General features: G+C 32.8%; 1 protein-coding gene across 1 annotated transcript in view; it reads right to left on the bottom strand.

The window, feature by feature from the left end:
* Window positions 1-472: 472 nt before the first annotated feature.
* The window catches only part of LOC140443604 (uncharacterized), a 37536-nt gene continuing 19844 nt past the window's right edge, over window positions 473-18164 (bottom strand). The window contains exons 3-4 of the mRNA XM_072534954.1: window positions 14059-14346; window positions 473-1546 (exon numbers count right to left, since the gene is read on the bottom strand). Coding sequence (XP_072391055.1) covers window positions 583-1546; window positions 14059-14346 — 1252 coding nt within the window. The 3' untranslated portion in view covers window positions 473-582. The remainder of the gene's footprint in view (window positions 1547-14058; window positions 14347-18164) is intronic.

Below are 18164 nucleotides of genomic sequence, written 5' to 3'. Positions count from 1 at the left end.
TCGGGTGTATAACACCCAAAACTTTGATAAATTTGTAATGTTCCACTAAATTATCAAGTTTATAGATCGGTTATAAAAAAAGTTATCTGAAAAAATGTAACGGTGGGATCAAGTCTCCCTCTTATCCTGTACACAGAACCCTTAATCTGCACCTTCTATCACCAAACCCTATTTTTTAATAGCGAAATTGGTGTAACAGAGTTATTAGTGTCACAGAGTTAGTTTTCACACTCCTCGCAAAATAAAAATATTTTTATCAGATTGCATTAAATTGATTCAGGTATTATGCATAATATGTTTGAGTGTTTTTTTTTTGTTTTATTTTCTGGTTACTTTTTATACTCGATATTTAATTCTAATTCGGTACGAAGTTCGCCGGGTCAGCTAGTAACTAAATAAAAAATAAAACTCGTACCTTTTGAACCCCAAATGGTAGGCAACCAAAACTACAATCGGTAGAAATAATATAAAATTTTAAGTGAACACATTTTATTTGCAACTTTAAACAATTTTAAAAGTAACTGACCAGTACGGTATAGTATGAACCATTATATACAGTGCAGAAATATAACGGTGTACAAATTAAACTTGTGGTATTAGTTGATAAGATACTGTGATGCAAGCCACTCTTGATAACAATCGATGTTTTTCTGACTTGGAGATATCGTTAGCTATAAAAATTCCAGATATATAATGGTCCCACATTTCATATATCATCTTGTCTCCATTTACGACACCAAAATTATATGTACTACCATCATCCAGAAGAAAAGATAATGCGTCCAACCTATTTGGACCTGCAGCTGTAAGTCGAATAAGATAATTGTTTCTTAAATCAATTTTAACACCTTCCAGACCTTTAACTTCACCTTGCACAATATTGTCTCCATTTTGATAGGTTATTGCTAAACCACTGATCCCTTGTTTATCATTGGTTTCATATACCTCAATTTCAATTATTCTGTTTCGTTTACCATCGATAAGATCAGGTGTAAGTGGTTGAGAATTTGAAAGAAGCACCATTTGTCTAGCTAGAGTTGGGGTGGGAGTCCCAAATGCTTTTGTGTAAACAATCGAAGTTATATCTGGTCTTGACTTACGAAATGGATCTGTTACAATGGCTTGCCAATATTCCGTAAATTGTAATCCGTGCGAGTTGCACAAATAACGTACAGCAAGTAATGAATTATAAATATCGTTAGCATCACATGTTTCATAAACATGATTTAATTCCTCACAAAAAACTTTCTTTACCCACATTACTGCAAAATCTACAAGTATTTTAGAATAATTTTCTATTTTCGCAATATGTTCGTCTTGAAGATGGATCTTCTTTTGGTTAACAATCCCAAATTGATAATACAGTACTTGCAATGTAACCAGAGCTGAATAATAAGGAAGTGCATAAAAATTCATATCAAGATTCTTATAGTCGGCAAATGTAAATTTTTTTTCAAGACCAAATATTAAGTCTGCTGTTTTCATATAAAGATCAGCGGAATTTTCTATATTTTCATTCAAACTGTCTAGGTATTCCTTAATTACCCTAAAAAACAAAATATGGTTACATTATTACATAAAATGTAGTCTATTATATGTACGAACATTATATAATGTAGCATTGTAATTACAACTTTGGACTGATATTTCATATTATTTTGATATATATATATATATATATATATATATATATATATATATATATATATGTAATCATATAATATATATGAAAATCACTAAATTCTCGGGAAGAACCGCATTGAGAATTTATTGCTCGACGTTTCGGCACCCATTTTGGAGCCATTTTCAAGAGTGATACGGTTCCGTACGAGTTCGGAGTCTCAATCTACCTACTCCCCGCACTCGTGACGTACCAGTATCGTGTTCTATATAAATACAAAAACCGTCAAACGGCACCGAGGTCTCAATCTGCCTACTCCTCAGTGTTAGAGAACTACGAACACATCAGGCTTGTATTCAAATTGGAAACAACAACTATAGCATATTCTTTATATTCTTTCTTTATAGCATATTCTTTGTGAACACTACCTTTTGAAGCAAATCACCTTCTTCTTATTATAAAAGAATAAATTTCTAAACTGTTTCAATCAGGTTTATATGTGAATTGTCTTGTTACTGATATGGGATCAAATTTTCTAAAATTGAGAAAATGACTGGGGATTTCTCCAACTAACTCCGAATTTGATGTCAATGGACAAAAAATTGTTTATACTACACTAGAAATAACTTATCTAATAATGTTTTTGATGACAAAAAAACATCTTGGTCATTTATAGAAACTTTTTATCGTGAAGATAAAAAGCAGTTTTATAAGTGTGCACCAAAACTAACACACTCCCATATATATCCTACATTTTTTAAAAAAATGCAAGTAAAACTAGCATCTTAAATTTTAAGTAACACTGCTGCAAGTTCTATGTACACATATATTTCTTTTGGTATTCTTTCATCACATGCATTTGGAACAATAGAAATTGTTGAAAAATTTAATAATTTGTTTGATATTTTAAATTCTACTGATAAGAATAATCCAAACAAATTTAAAAATGTATTTGAGGGAACTGATTTTCAGATCAATTACCTAACTGAAAATATTAGATAAAACAGGAAAATATGTAACATGTCTTTCGCAATCAAAAAAGTGTTGGATTGTAACAATTAATGGTGTTAAAAAGCTTTGGGATAACTTATCGTCTCATGATTTTAAATACTTGAAGACAAGAAGACTACCCCAAGACTGTGTGGAAAATTATTTTGGTAGTATAAGACATCAAGGTGGGAATTCCATCAATCCAACTCCCATACAATGTCAGAGGGCATTTAAAAAACTATTTTGTCAAAATGTTATGCATTCTAACAAAATGAATTACAAAGATGATTTAGATAAACGTTTAATGGATTTAAATGTAAAAAAAAAAAAATTGTAGTCAACCATACTCTCCAGTGAAAGCTCTTTCGCTTCCAGATTGTGATTAGAGAACAGAAAAACTAACAACCCAAAAGGCTTTTTAGTATGTATGTTATTATTTAATTAAAAAGGCTCTCAATATTCATATTTGTCATATATGTAATAAATATTCAAAGGAAATTGAAGAACTAGATAGTAGTTTGTTATTGACACATTTTAAAGCATACAATATTGATAAATGCAATTATGGAGGACTGAGAACTCATTGTGAGGACTTGGTTCAATATATTTAAAAGTTAGAAATAATGTTTTGTTCTTCATTTAAAGATATAACTAAAGGTGAAATATCACACTCATACCTTAGGGTCATGAAAGAAGTTCCTCTTAAACATCCATGTGATTCTATTTCCTTATATGTATGTTATAAAATTATTTATAACATACAATATATGGTTTCATCTGGATTTGACTGAAGCACAGCTTCATCAATGCTATAATACAATTTTTATCCAATTCTGACATAGTCTTAACTTTAAACTCAATATCATTAAATACAGAGGTCTAAGTTAATCCAGGTTTACAAACAATGTTTCCAGTCATATCATCCAAATAACGTTGAGTTGGTAAATAAAGAATTTTTTTCAAAAAGTTTTAAGTTTTGGGTCCAAAAAGTATAATGTGAAAGCGAATTGTTTGTATTTCTTTGAATATCTTCTGGCCTTTGGGACTTTTTTCTACAACAGTGCTTGAGATTTCACAATTTATTAGGAAATTTGTCACATATTTTTTAAACTGTTCTAATTCTTGTTTTGAGCCGTTTTGTTTTTTATATATTTTTGTATCTAAAAGTTTCCATTTTAAAAACCTTATTTAACATTTCAGCTTCAACCTGGTCCGACTCTAATTTACTCTCTTTTAATGTGGATAAAACAGTAGCATTATCCTATAAAGGGCTTTTCAACTTTTAACTTCCAGTTCAGTACCGTTGATTGTGTAAAATTTATTGGCATTTTTTTAGACAACAACCTTAAATGGTCCCTTCATATCGATTTGTTAAGTAAGAAACTAGCCTCAGTCTGCTATGCAATAAGATCTGTTTCAAAGGCAATCAATTTAGAATCTTCCAAAATTGCATATTTTTCTTTGTTCGAGTCTCATCTTCGATGTGGTCTTCCTTTTAGGGGTTCTGGTACAGCTGCCCAATCCGTTGTAATTTCTTAAATAAAAAAAAAGTAATAAGGTATCTGTTTAGCCTCAGAAGAACAACACATTACAGAGTCTACTTCAAAGATCACAGGATTTTAACACTTCCTTCTTTGTATATTTTATAAACTGTTTGCTTAGTTCGTAAACACCTACATGTCTTTCCATCAAGACCTAATCATGACTACTTCACCGAAAATTCAACCTTTGATGTGTATTTGCTGATCCCGTCTGAGTTATAAATTGCGTTAGGCTTTCACGGCCATCGTCTAACTTATTAAACTGTTTATTCGGGCTGTTGGGCCGTTGTCTTCTGTTGAGATTTGTTCTCGACGTTTCGCCAACACTAGGGGTTGGCATCTTCTGGAGATGTTGATGCTTCGCTTGTAAGCAGAAACTGACGACGCGTTGTACTGCGGAGGCAATATTTATAATTCCCACTCGCCTCCCCTCCACTGGTTTCGGCTTGAGGGGGCGTGTCGTTGTTTATAGTAGCTTTTCTATCTCCGTGTTTGGCGGGAAGGGCGTTTGTGGATTTTAATACTGGTATCCATGTTTTGTTGATTTTTAGTCCTTCTTGTATCCTATTGAAATTGTTTGGGTGCTTGTATATTTCCACCGCTTCCCGATATAACCGTGGGTAGTACTGTGAAGTTTTGTCCAGCATCTGTGTTTCTTCAAATAGTATTCGATGTTCTCCGCTTCCCAAAGCGTGTTCGGCAACGGCAGATTTGTCGATATGTCCTAAACGACAATGGCTTTTATGTTCATTTATCCTGGTGTTGGTGTGTCTTTTTGTGGTTCCCACATATACCATTCCACATGTGCATGGTATTCGGTATACTCCGGCCGTTGCTAATGGGTCGCGTTTGTCTTTTACCGATCAAGGATTGTTTAAGATCGGTAAAAGACAAACGCGACCCATTAGCAACGGCCGGAGTATACCGAATACCATGCACATGTGGAATGGTATATGTGGGAACCACAAAAAGACACACCAACACCAGGATAAATGAACATAAAAGCCATTGTCGTTTAGGACATATCGACAAATCTGCCGTTGCCGAACACGCTTTGGGAAGCGGAGAACATCGAATACTATTTGAAGAAACACAGATGCTGGACAAAACTTCACAGTACTACCCACGGTTATATCGGGAAGCGGTGGAAATATACAAGCACCCAAACAATTTCAATAGGATAGAAGAAGGACTAAAAATCAACAAAACATGGATACCAGTATTAAAATCCACAAACGCCCTTCCCGCCAAACACGGAGATAGAAAAGCTACTATAAACAACGACACGCCCCCTCAAGCCGAAACCAGTGGAGGGGAGGCGAGTGGGAATTATAAATATTGCCTCCGTAGTACAACGCGTCGTCAGTTTCTGCTTACAAGCGAAGCATCAACATCTCCAGAAGATGCCAACCCCTAGTGTTGGCGAAACGTCGAGAACAAATCTCAACAGAAGACAACGGCCCAACAGCCCGAATAAACCGTCTGAGTTAGTAAACAAATATATATTATATTCTGCAAAAAACTATACAACTATCTCCCTTTACGACATATCTATCTGAAAGACCATATTATTCAGTAGAAGAGTTTCTTAATTAATAACTAAGAAATTGCAATATCTTTATGTACAGTTCCATGGTTCTTTACCCGTGCGTCATCATTACCCAAAGTAGATTAAACTTATTAGTTCCTACGGTTGATTATCCAATTTGTTATTGTCTTTTTTCTCTGAGTCTTTTAAGCTTTGTCCATAAAATTGTAAAATTTTCAATGACAATAAAGCATATTTATATTCTATTCCTATCCAGGTTATGTTTATCCATGCCTATGATGGTCTTTTAGAATGAGGTGGAATAAGGAACATATTTACTTGCATTCTAAAAACATTCAGAAGTGGTTAATTAGAATTATTTATGGAAAAAATTTAGATACCTTATACATATACATGAAACAAAAAAGGATAATATTAAACATTAGCAATCATGCGCATCAAACTAGTTATACAAGGAATAATGCAATTTTACCTAAATGTAATAAATCCATACTCCAGAAATATGTTGGCTACAAAGGCCCAAATAATACAATTGTCTACCTGAGAATTTAAAACAAATTAAGAGTTATAAAAAACATAAATATAAATAAGAAACTAAACAATGGATTGGAAACAAAACAACACAATTCTGTGAAGAACTGATTAATTGATAATAGTAATAAATAAAAAATATCTAAATAGACTTTGTTTACCAACTACAACATTTCTTGAATTTATTGACATATTTATGTCACATGCTATATTAAAATGAATGTATTTTTGTAAGTGCGCATATGTAACTGTTTATATTTATATATATATATATATATATATATATATATATATATATATATATATATATATATATATATATTCGGTTTTTTATAACGTCTTACGACGTTGTCCGACTCCCAAACGCCACTGTATTCTGTCTTGAGTTAGGTTTTCGTCCAGATTTCGAGCGCTAATCGCTTTCCTAACTCCCAGGTTCCAGCTCTGTGGTGGTCTTCCTCGTTTCCTCTTCTCTGGGAGTTGCCACATCATCGTTTTTTTAGGCAATCTTTCGTCCCCCATTCGGCTCACATGCCCATACCATATGAGCTGTTTTCTCTCAATATCCTCAACTATAGTGCCCTCTATACCTATTTGTTGTTTTATCACTTCATTCCGTATTCTGTCGGCTCTTGATATTCTCATCGATCTTCTGATGGCATCCATTTCCGTGGCTTCGACCTTTTTCTTATATTTTTCGGTTATTCTCCATGTCTCAGCTCCATAAAGTAGGCTAGTTTTAACCATTGTCTCATAGATGTTCCATTTTTTTTTCTTTGATATTTCTTTACTCCATAGAATTCCGTCCAAACATGCTATAGCTCTTCGTGCTTGTACAATTCGATGTTCTATTTCTCGTTCGTCTTTTCCACTACGGTCGAAGATGACGCCCAGGTATTTATATTCGTTGCATGGATTTATTTTTTGATTGTCATCGATATCGAGTTGTTCTGCTTCAGCTCCAATTGAGAGGTATTTTGTCTTTTCTAAATTGATATTTAATCCCCATTTCTGGTATTCTTCAATTAGTTTTCTAAGCATGTATTCCATGTCATCTTTGTCATTTGAGATCACCACCTGATCATCTGCAAACTGTAAAGTATATATGTAATCCTGATCGTTCAATTGTATACCCATTCCTTTGACTTTCCTTTTCCATTGTTTCAGAGCTGAAGAGATATAAATCTTAAATAGAGTTGGAGACATACAACATCCTTGTCTGAGACCCTTAGTAACTGCAAATTTTTTAGCTAAGAGGTTTCCGAATTTCATTTGGGAGTTTGAACCATAATATAGATCTTTGAGAGCACTAACCAATGTTTGATGTATGTTTGATGTGCCCAGGACTTCCCATAGTTTATTTAGCGGGACTGTGTCATATGCCTTCTCAAGATCTACAAAAGTCATATGTAACTCTCTATTTGTCACAATTTTCTTTTCTATAATTTGTTTAAGACAGAAGATGTTATCTGTACATGAACGACCTGCTCTAAATCCTCCTTGTTCTTCGTCTTCAGACGATTGATAATCTTCCTCTATCAGGTCCCGTAGTATTCGACCGTATAGTCGACTCATTGAACTTGTGACCGATATCCCTCTATAGTTTTTACAATTTCTCCTGTCACCTTTTTTATATCACCTGTTTATATTTATACATTTGTTAAATATTTGTTTGTTTGTATATATATATATATATATATATATATATATATATATATATATATATATATATATATATATATTAAGTCTCACGCAAAAGGGGTGCAACTTTTATGGTAGCTGTACTTCAGTGATTTTTCATGTTTATTTAGTATTCAGTATGCTTATTTCCTGTAAATCTATATTATATTGTAAGCTTCCTTAATAAACATAATTATTAGTAATAAATTTTCTATTATTATTTTGTTTTATTACAACTTTTTACCCTTCCCAACCAAAAATGTGATATATACAGGCGAAGTAAATGTAGTACTGTACAACCAGAAGTTTCAGAGACCCCAGATGCACAGAAAGAGAAATCGAAAGGGTATACGTGTATTTTAATTACAACAAATTTCTAATATTCTGTTTTATTACAACTTTTTACCCTTTTCCACCATAAATTTGATATGTCCTGGCGAATTGAATTTAGTACAGTACAACCAGAAGTTTCAGAGACCCCAGATCCACAGAAAGAAATCAAAGAGGTATACAGTCATTCTAGCCGCAGCTGCAGAGTTTCTACGCGCAGCGAAAAAGAAATTCCTCAAAAGGAAACAAAAAAAAGTCAGCAACTTAAGACATAGTTAATAGAAATTTCAAAAGTATAATTCTGTATTGATGAGTAAAAAAGTCTTAAGCCAAAGATATAGATTTTGAGTGATGAAGTTTTTTATTAACCTTAAAAAAAACGATAAAGGTAATAGAAATCGACTGCTTTTCATCTCTATTTTGAAATTAACTCTCAATATCCGTTTTTTAACGTACTAAAATACTTTTAGTACGTTAATTTATTTGTTAAAAAAAACCAATCGATATTTTTGACTTAGGACCTTTTTAATTAATTATCAGTACAGAATTGATATATGTTATACTAAATTTTACAGAAAAAATACAATTCATACAAAACAGATTCTACTTAAAAAAAATAATTACTTCGTTTCTCAGTGTAACTATAATTTGACTACAGTTTTGAACGACTTCCTCATTGCTATTCTTAGTATACTAAGTAGTTTAACTGTCACACCGAAATTTCTGTCCTCCGTACATTAAAGGTACCGACAAAGCTTCTTGTTGGGTTGGTGTATGGTGTATTCTGTGATACTACTTTTGTAAGTACAATGCTACAGCGTCTCTTGCATGCTACGTGCATTACCCTTGCCCGAGTGTCCTGAAAAGACTGCGAGAGCTCCCCTACAATGGACGAGCGGTCTAAAGAAGTGAATTTTTATTTGTATTTTGGTTGATCTAAGCATATTATAAACAAAACTACTATTGTAACGTATTCAATAAGTGTATACAATTTCTGTTAGTATTATGGATTTAAAAAAGTTTAATTTAGAAAATATAATATAAGGGCAGGCATAAAATGATAAAACCAAGACAAAGCTACATTCGTGTCATCGATAGTTTACTTTTTTCCTTAAAATGAAAAACAGTTATTCTTTAGCTAGGGCTTTATTCAAGATCATTTTTATAATGGAACAGAAGCTAATTAAAAAGGCTCGAAATAATTACACAAAAATCTGGAAAGATGATAGTAATAAAGAAACAAGAATTTACTAATAATGTATCAATTAAGAACATCGTGTATCGTCGAGATGTCATACGAGACAGTCCATGGAGTTGGGGTATCTATATTGTAAAAATGTCGTGTGCCATATCCTCTATCTATGCTATGGCATGTTGGATGAGCCATACAGTCTGTACTCAACACTCCGATGTATGAGCGGGAACATAAAGTGTATCAATACTCGTACGTTTATGAATCGCACCTGGCCGAGCATAAGGGCCTTCACATTTTACTCTTTTTCAATCTATCTTCAGTGAAATATCTTTAGTCTTACTTATCAGCTTCTCTTGGCTAACTCTTGTTTCTTCCGAACCCGTATGACTATTAGATTTCCGAGGGCAGACGGGTCAATACATTTCATTCTACTTCATATTCTAGTAACCGAACGAAAACCGATAAAAATAATCACCACTTGTTGGTAAATAGCTACGGGTGCGAAAATTAGCACGTGATAGGGTACTTCATTGTACTGAGAAATTGACACCAAAGGTGGAAGAACTAAATTAGTCAACGACACAGATGTGCAAAATCACCAGATGACTACCACATCAATTAACGATCCGTAAGGATATCCCCAGGAGACCGTCCAAATCGAATAATTAGAAACCAAATTGACTACGTTTTAATAAACAGAAGATTTCGTAACGCTATCAAAAGAATCGCAGCATATCCAGGTGCTGATATTGCATCCGATCATAATCCGCTAATAGCAGATGTGAGGTTAAAACTAGCAAAAATTAAGAGAACAAATACAAACACCAGCACGCCTATAAATACAAGAGAACTGATGAGAGACGAAAATCTGAAGAAGAGTTATGAAAATCAAATTAATGAAAGAATGCGAATAATAGAACAAAATGATGATATCGAAGAGATGGTCAATGATATTAAAGTAACGATTCTGGCAGTAAACAGGGAAGTTAAAACACAGATCAGAAAGAGAAAGCATAACGAATGGATGACGGACGAAATTATGGATCTAATGGAAAAGCGAAGGCAACATAAACAACAACGTAATCAAGACAAATACAAACAGATACACAAAGAAATTCGCCAGAAAATTAAGAAAGCAAAAGAACGTTGGATGGTGGAAAGGTGCAACGAAATAGAACAATTGCAGGAAAAAGGAGATAGTTTTGGACTACATAAGAAGATCAAAGAAATATCGAATATACACAAAATCCACCACAGAACAAGAATAGGCAACGACAGAAACGAATACATAGAGTCAGAAGAGGAGATAGCAATGGCGTGGAAAGAATACGCAGAAAGACTTTTTAATGAGGAAAGACCAACACAACCAACGCGCAAACTTCCTTCCGAAAACTTATCAGGGCCATCAATAATGCGAAGTGAAATATAATATGCAGTTAGAACCACAAAGATGCATAAAGCAATAGGTCCAGATGAAATTAATATAGAAGCAATAAAACTACTAGACGAGGAGAATATCGAAATCTTGGTAAAGCTGTTCAATAGAATTTATGATACTGGTTACATTCCGCGAGAATGGCTGCAGTCATCCTTTGTGATGATCCCAAAAACAGCTAATGCCACAAAATGCAATGAACACCGCTTAATCAGTTTAATAAGTCACTTGCTGAAACTTTTCCTTAGGATATTACACTCAAGAATGTACAAGATACTAGAAGAACTTAGCGGGTCAACACAATTCAGTTTTAAGGGAGGACTAGGGACAAGAGAGGCAATTTTATGTTTGAACACCTTAATACAAAACTGTTTAGATCAACGAAAAGATGTCTACCTCACCTTCATCAACTACGAGAAAGCATTTGACAATGTTAAACATGATATCATGATGGAACTACTACATAGGGCCAACATGGACCAGAAGGAGATCAGAATTATTCAGAATCTATACTGGAACTAAATGGCAAAGGTGAGGATTGATCAAGACCAATATACGGATGAATTTGAAATCCGGAAAGGTGTCCGCCAAGGCTGCATACTCTCTCCGATGCTTTTTAATTTATATGTTGAAAATATATTTGCGGAAGCATTAGAAGACACGGAATTAGGCATTAAGGTGAACGGCATACCAATTAGCAACCTACGCTATGCGGACGACACAGTGATTATAACTGATAATTTGGAAGATCAGCAGTTATTACTTGATAGGGTGAATAGCATAGGTAAAAAATATGGCCTCAAAATCAACATTTTGAAAACGAAATATATGGTCATTAGCAGAAACCCTCCAGAAAACCCGATAATATGCATAGGTGACGATCGCATAAAACGCGTGAAAACTTTTAAATACCTTGGCACCACAATCAATGACCAATCGGATCCACAACAAGAGATAAAAACCCGAATACAAATGGCAAGACAAGCTTTTGTGAAATTCAGACCGCTCCTATGTAATCAAAACCTAAATTTCGAAATACGCTACAGAATGGTCAAGTGCTACATATGGTCCATCTTGCTTTATGGCATGGAAACGTGGGAAAAAAACATCTATCGAAACGATGACGTCCTTAAGAGAGCCGGCGTGGAAAGAGAACTCTTTGAATTAATTAAAAAACGCAAGATTGGTTACCTTGGGCACATATTGAGAGGAGCAAAATATGAAATACCACAGTTAATCCTACAAGGGAAGATCGAAGGTAGGAGAGGAGCCGGCCGAATTATCCTGGTTAAGGAATATTAAAGAATGGACAGGAATACACAATACAGGCGAGCTGTGTCACGCCGCCAAGAACAGAATTCTAGTAATGAGATAGTCGCCTACGCACTTTGGTGTATGGCATGTTAAGAAGAAAGGATATCCCCAGAACACCGTATTGGCTAAAATCCAAAAGAAATGGCCTTCAGTCCCAGGCACTCCTTAAGTGGGGAGAGAGTGCTAAGAATCGTCCGGTCAGCCAATAATATCCAAAAATTAAAAATAATCGGTACTTGGAACATCCAAAACAAGTACCAAGCAGGCAAGGTAGCAAATATTAGTTAAGAATTGACACGAAGATAAATATTGGACTGAAGATAGATATTTTAGGATGCAGTGAGAATTTCTATGTCCAATTTCTAGAGTAACAATTAAAGATGAACATCATATCTATTATTCGGGAGATGACACAACAAAAAACAGAAATGGCGTAGCGATAATAGTAAAAATGTAAATAGCGAAAGCAGTCAGATAGAGTTGTATTATAAAAGATTAAGTCAAGTCATTTTAATACAAACATCATTCTGGACTACGCACCGACATCCGAATCTATTGAAGAAAAAATAGAAAATTGTTATCCAATTCTAGAAGTCTGTCTAAAACTGACAAATAATCATAAAGTAACTATTATTATGGTTGATTTTAATGCCAAAATACGACAAGGAACAGTCGAGAATATTTTGGGAACATATGGTTTTGGCACAAGAAACAAAAGAGAAGAAATTGCATCAAAGTAGGCTTTATACATAAAAAGCACCCGATGGTACCCTAGGGAAAATTATAAGAAAACAAATTGATTTTATCAACATAAATAAAAGGTTTCAAAATATTCTATCATCTCATCTCATATCTCATCAGAGCAAAATAAGTATGGCTGTTGAAGAAATGTACGGAACTTAAAACACTACATTGCAAACATGACGATATACATATGCACAAAATGATTAAGTAGGTACAGAACACCAGAAAACAACGCAATACAGTCATAGTTGTAGAAATAGAAGACTAGATTTTGACAGCAATTGAAGATAAATTAAGAAGATGAAAAGAAAACGTTGAAAACTAATTCAAAGATACAGCAAAAAGACCAACTGAAATAGATAATCCCCATGGCCCAGAAATAACAAACGAAGACGTAGCTATTGTCATTAAGCGAACTAAAGATAGGAAATTACCAGGACCTAATGAAGTGCATGGTAAAACCTATTTAAGACTAGTCACTTACCAAAAGACAGGCTAATATCAATATTTATTTCACTTTCCAAAAAAGCCAACGCTAAGAAATGTAAAGAAATCAAAATAATTAGTTGGATGAACCATGTACTTAAAGTAGTCCTTACTATTATTCCCTCGCGCATATACACCAAATTAGAAGAACGCCCAAGTGAAGTTCAATTTGGTTTCAGAGCAGGACTCGAAACCAGGGAAGCTCTTTTCGGTTTGTTTGATAGTTGTAATACAGAAAACCAGGGATATCAACTGCGATTTGTATGCATGTTTCATTGATTACGAGAATTGATTTGACAAATTTCCACATGGGTAACAAGTCGATATCCTAAAAAAATGCCGACTTCTACAATTGATTCTACAAGGCAAGATTGGGGACAAAAGAGGCTCTGGACGCAAACGTATATCCTGGCTGGCTAATCTTAAGAAATGAACTAGTCTGTCAACTAATCTATTTCGAGCTGCTGTGGCTGTAATTAGAATCAGATGGGTCAATGTGGTTGCCAACATGACTAATTTTTTTCATTTATAATGATTAATAATTTCCACAATTGCATAATACTTGCTTGAGTTATGGGACTAATTTAGTTTATCAGTAGTGTTTGAAATAAATTGTGAATAAATCTTATTAATACCACTTACTTTAACTCATTATTAAGTACACCGTTTACTTGTTCCCTTATAGTTGGATCTAATTCATCATTTACTAGTTCCTGAAACTTGCTCCAAATATTTGCTTCAGATCTGGGCCAAAATATGTTAATAATTTTGGAAAAATCATCTCCAATATAACATAATTTACCCATGCAGTAGCGATTATTAGTTATTTCTACTAAATCAATGTCGATTTTTGGCTTTTCTGCAGTTCCTTCCTCTAAAATGACATAACCAGATTCATCGGCACAGTGAATAATAGCCCTGGAAGTTGATCTGAAAAAGTAGAGAATATTCTACAATATTTGTAAAGTATTATTTTGTTAACAAAATAATACGACGACGTGATTTGGCTCGACTACCAATAAATAAATCAAAATACATATTTATGGTGCACTGTATAATTTGTTAATTGGTCAATTTGCTAATTAAACATATATGTCTAAAATTACCATCAACATTGTAGGAGTTTATTAATGTATATATATATATATATATATATATATATATATATATATATATATATATATATATATTGTGATGTTTTATTTGTGAATGATTTTAATGAGCAATGAGTGTTTTTTAATAATATATATATATATATATATATATATATATATATATATATATATATATATATATATATATATATATATATATATATATATATATAGGGTTTTTATCGCGGTTCTCAAAGAATTAGTTTGTAAGCACTTTTTGAAATTATCTTTATTATATCTATTAAGAAACACACATATATACCTAACATAACCAATGTAAAATTTAAAATAAACTATCTTTAAATTGAAATTCTTATGAAACTAATTAAATTATATAGACAATGTAAATTTTAAACAAACTATCTTTAAAATTGAAATTCTTATGACACTAATTAAATTATATTAACAAGATGTTGTACCTTTCTGTCACTGAATGCCTAAATGAAACTGTAGTCCAAAATAAAGATTTTAATCACCACTCAATGTCTTCGTTCTCAGCCTCGGTTATCTTTCTTTTATAAACTTGCCTTGCCAAATACTCCACAATGTTTTAATTATCAGCTTCCACCAATTTAGAATATTTTTCTTCTTAATAGCATTTATATTTATTCTTCTTTTTAATACCCCAATATTCAATCACCATATAACTATTATAATTTTAATTTCTTCTAATCTTCATCCAATATTCTTCTAATATACTTTCCAATACTATCAAATTTTAATACTAAATCACTGATTATTGCATACTTTATACTTTCTTCCTAATTCTGACTGACTAATGACCTACTAACTTAATGACTTTATACTGACTTCATACTGACTGCTTACTAACTGTGTCTCTCTTCTTTATACTGACTTTACTATCTTGAAAATCTCCCCAACTGACTAACTATATACCTACTGACTTCATACTAACTGGCTGACTAATTTGAATCCAAATCACCGAGTATTTATATCTTTTCAATGTTCCAGAATCATCCGGCAAGAAATCATATTCGAATTGTTCTATTTCCTAAATATATGAATGTTTTGGAATAGTCTCTCCTCGCAAACAGGGTTAACTTAGTGTTCTAGAGAATTCTTTACTTTTCTATCGAGAATTTTATTGACATTTAGGCTTTTCAGATCAGAATATAAACTTATATGTAAATTAAACACCCCAAATCAATAAATTACACTATTTCAAATCCGTAACTATATGTAAACTAAACATCTTAAATTAACAAATAACCCCACTTTTACATTCGCAACCATCACTTAACTGTCACTTTCAGAGTATATTTGGTTGCCTATGCACATGGCTTACTTAAACATATTTACAATATTATAATTATTAAAATAACCAAATACATTGCAACTTAAACACTTTTTAAACTTATTATTATGTTAATTCCTTAAGGATGCCCTTATATAAATATATTTTATAATATTCTCTAGTATATAACTTATAAATTATTTTTAATCACTATTTTTCTTTCTCCTATGTTTAATATCATCTATATATATATATATATATATATATATATATATATATATATATATATATATATATATATATATATATATATATATATATGTAAAATCATCATTTTCAGCATATTTTACCCATCATGGTCACGGCCTCCCTTACATATTCATTCTTCATATCTGCCCACGATTGTCTAAAATTCGTTTTTCTGTGCCATGTTGTACCGGCTTGTTTCCTTTTGTCATAGTCTCATCTTAAATTTGGACGTCTTCTTGGTCTACTGACGCCTCTTGGATACCACAGTGTAATTCTAGTGGACCAATTATTGTCAGTAATTCTCGCTAAATGTCCCGCCCACTGCCATTTTAAAGATTAAGTTCTATGGATTACATTAATAACCTTGGTTTCCTGTCTGATCTATTCTATTTTTTTTCGATCTTTCTTTGTTATACGTAGCATGCATCGCTCCATTGACCTTTGAGTTACTTTACGTTTCGATATTATCTCTTTCTTTAGTGTCTAAGTTTCGCAGCGGTATGTCATGATTGGTAGTATACACTGATCGAATGTTTTTTCCTTCATTTGGATTGGCATATTCGATTTGAATATAACTGCATTTCTACCAAAAGATGTCCAAGCTAGTTTCATTTTTCTGTTGATTTCTGGAAATAAGGAGTCAGATTTATGTATTAATTGTCCCAGGTATACATACTCGTCTACTGTCTTAAGTGCAATGTTGTTTCTTATTACATCTTGGACATCCACTAGCTCGTTGTACATGGTTGTTGTTTTTGTCAAGTTCATTTTTAGGTCAACTTCATTTCTAGCTGCATTTAGGTCGCTTATAAGTTCTTGTAGTTCTGCAGGATTATTAGCAATCAGTACGATGTGGTCCGCAAATCTTAGACAGCTTAGGTATTCTTCATAAATTTATATTCCTTCATTCTGCCAGTTCATTTTGCTGAATATGTTTTCTAGAGTTGCAGTGAAACGCTGTGGTGATGTTGCGTTTCCTTTTCGGACGACTCTGGTAGTGGAAATTTCTGGAGTGTCTTCATTAATTTTACCTTAGCTTTTGCTTGTCTGTATATATTTGCTAAAGTTTCTATGCACGGTTTGGCAATGCTTTGGTTGGTCAAAGCTTCGATTACTGCCCTGGGATATATGGAATCTAAAGCCTTCAAGAAATCTATGGAAGTTAATGCTAGCGGTATTTGATGCTAAAGCCAGCTTGTTCTCTCGGCTATGTAGCATCTAATGAGTTTGTTAATCTGTTGTTAATGATCTTTGTAAATATCTTGTATACGATTGGTAATAGACTTATAGGTCTGTAGTTTTTGATATCCTCTTTGCTACCTTTCTTATGAATGAGAATTATGTTAGCTACATTCCAGTGATCTGGTGTGCATCTCGATCTTAGGCAGTTCGTAAAGGTTTTATTGCCAGCAAATTTAAGTAGTTCCACTATTATACCATCTATTTCAGCTGCTTTACCGGTTTTTATTTTTGCAATTGTCGATTTTACTTTTTCCGGAAGGCATTAAAGTCACGAATTAAATATTTGAAATGACTTTTATTATTATTTGTAGTTATTTCTATTATTCTTCGATTCCATTTCTTGTGGATTATAAATCCAATACCACCTGCGCTGCTTGTTGATGTGCATCGGTAGTAGAATGTGTTTTTTGGCGCTAATTCCAATAGCTCTTCATTTTTTTTTATTTTTCTTATATATATATATATATATATATATATATATATATATATATACAGGGTGTTCCGGAAAATAGTGCGTTCCTTAACGATAGGTACAGATTGCAGCATTTAAAACAAAAAAGTCTTATAACATTTTTTTATGAAGTTAACCGTTTTCAAAAAAAAATTATTAATTTTAATCCATTTGATTATTGTTCGCAGAAAAGAAAATACAGCCAGCAATGTTGAGTTCTTTGTTATTCTTCGTTAATTACTGTAAATCAGCTATCATGAATCATCGATCGTTAGGCATAATATGTATTGATACTGATAACAGTGATAGAGAAAAGCATGTATTTGTTTTAATTAAATATTTAATAATTAAAGTTTGAATACTGTTTTTACTTACATGGAAAATTATTATTACAATA

This window comes from Diabrotica undecimpunctata, chromosome 6 (genome assembly GCF_040954645.1).
Source record: "Diabrotica undecimpunctata isolate CICGRU chromosome 6, icDiaUnde3, whole genome shotgun sequence".
Taxonomy (NCBI): Eukaryota; Metazoa; Arthropoda; class Insecta; order Coleoptera; family Chrysomelidae; genus Diabrotica; species Diabrotica undecimpunctata.
This window is presented reverse-complemented; position numbering and strand designations above follow the sequence as displayed.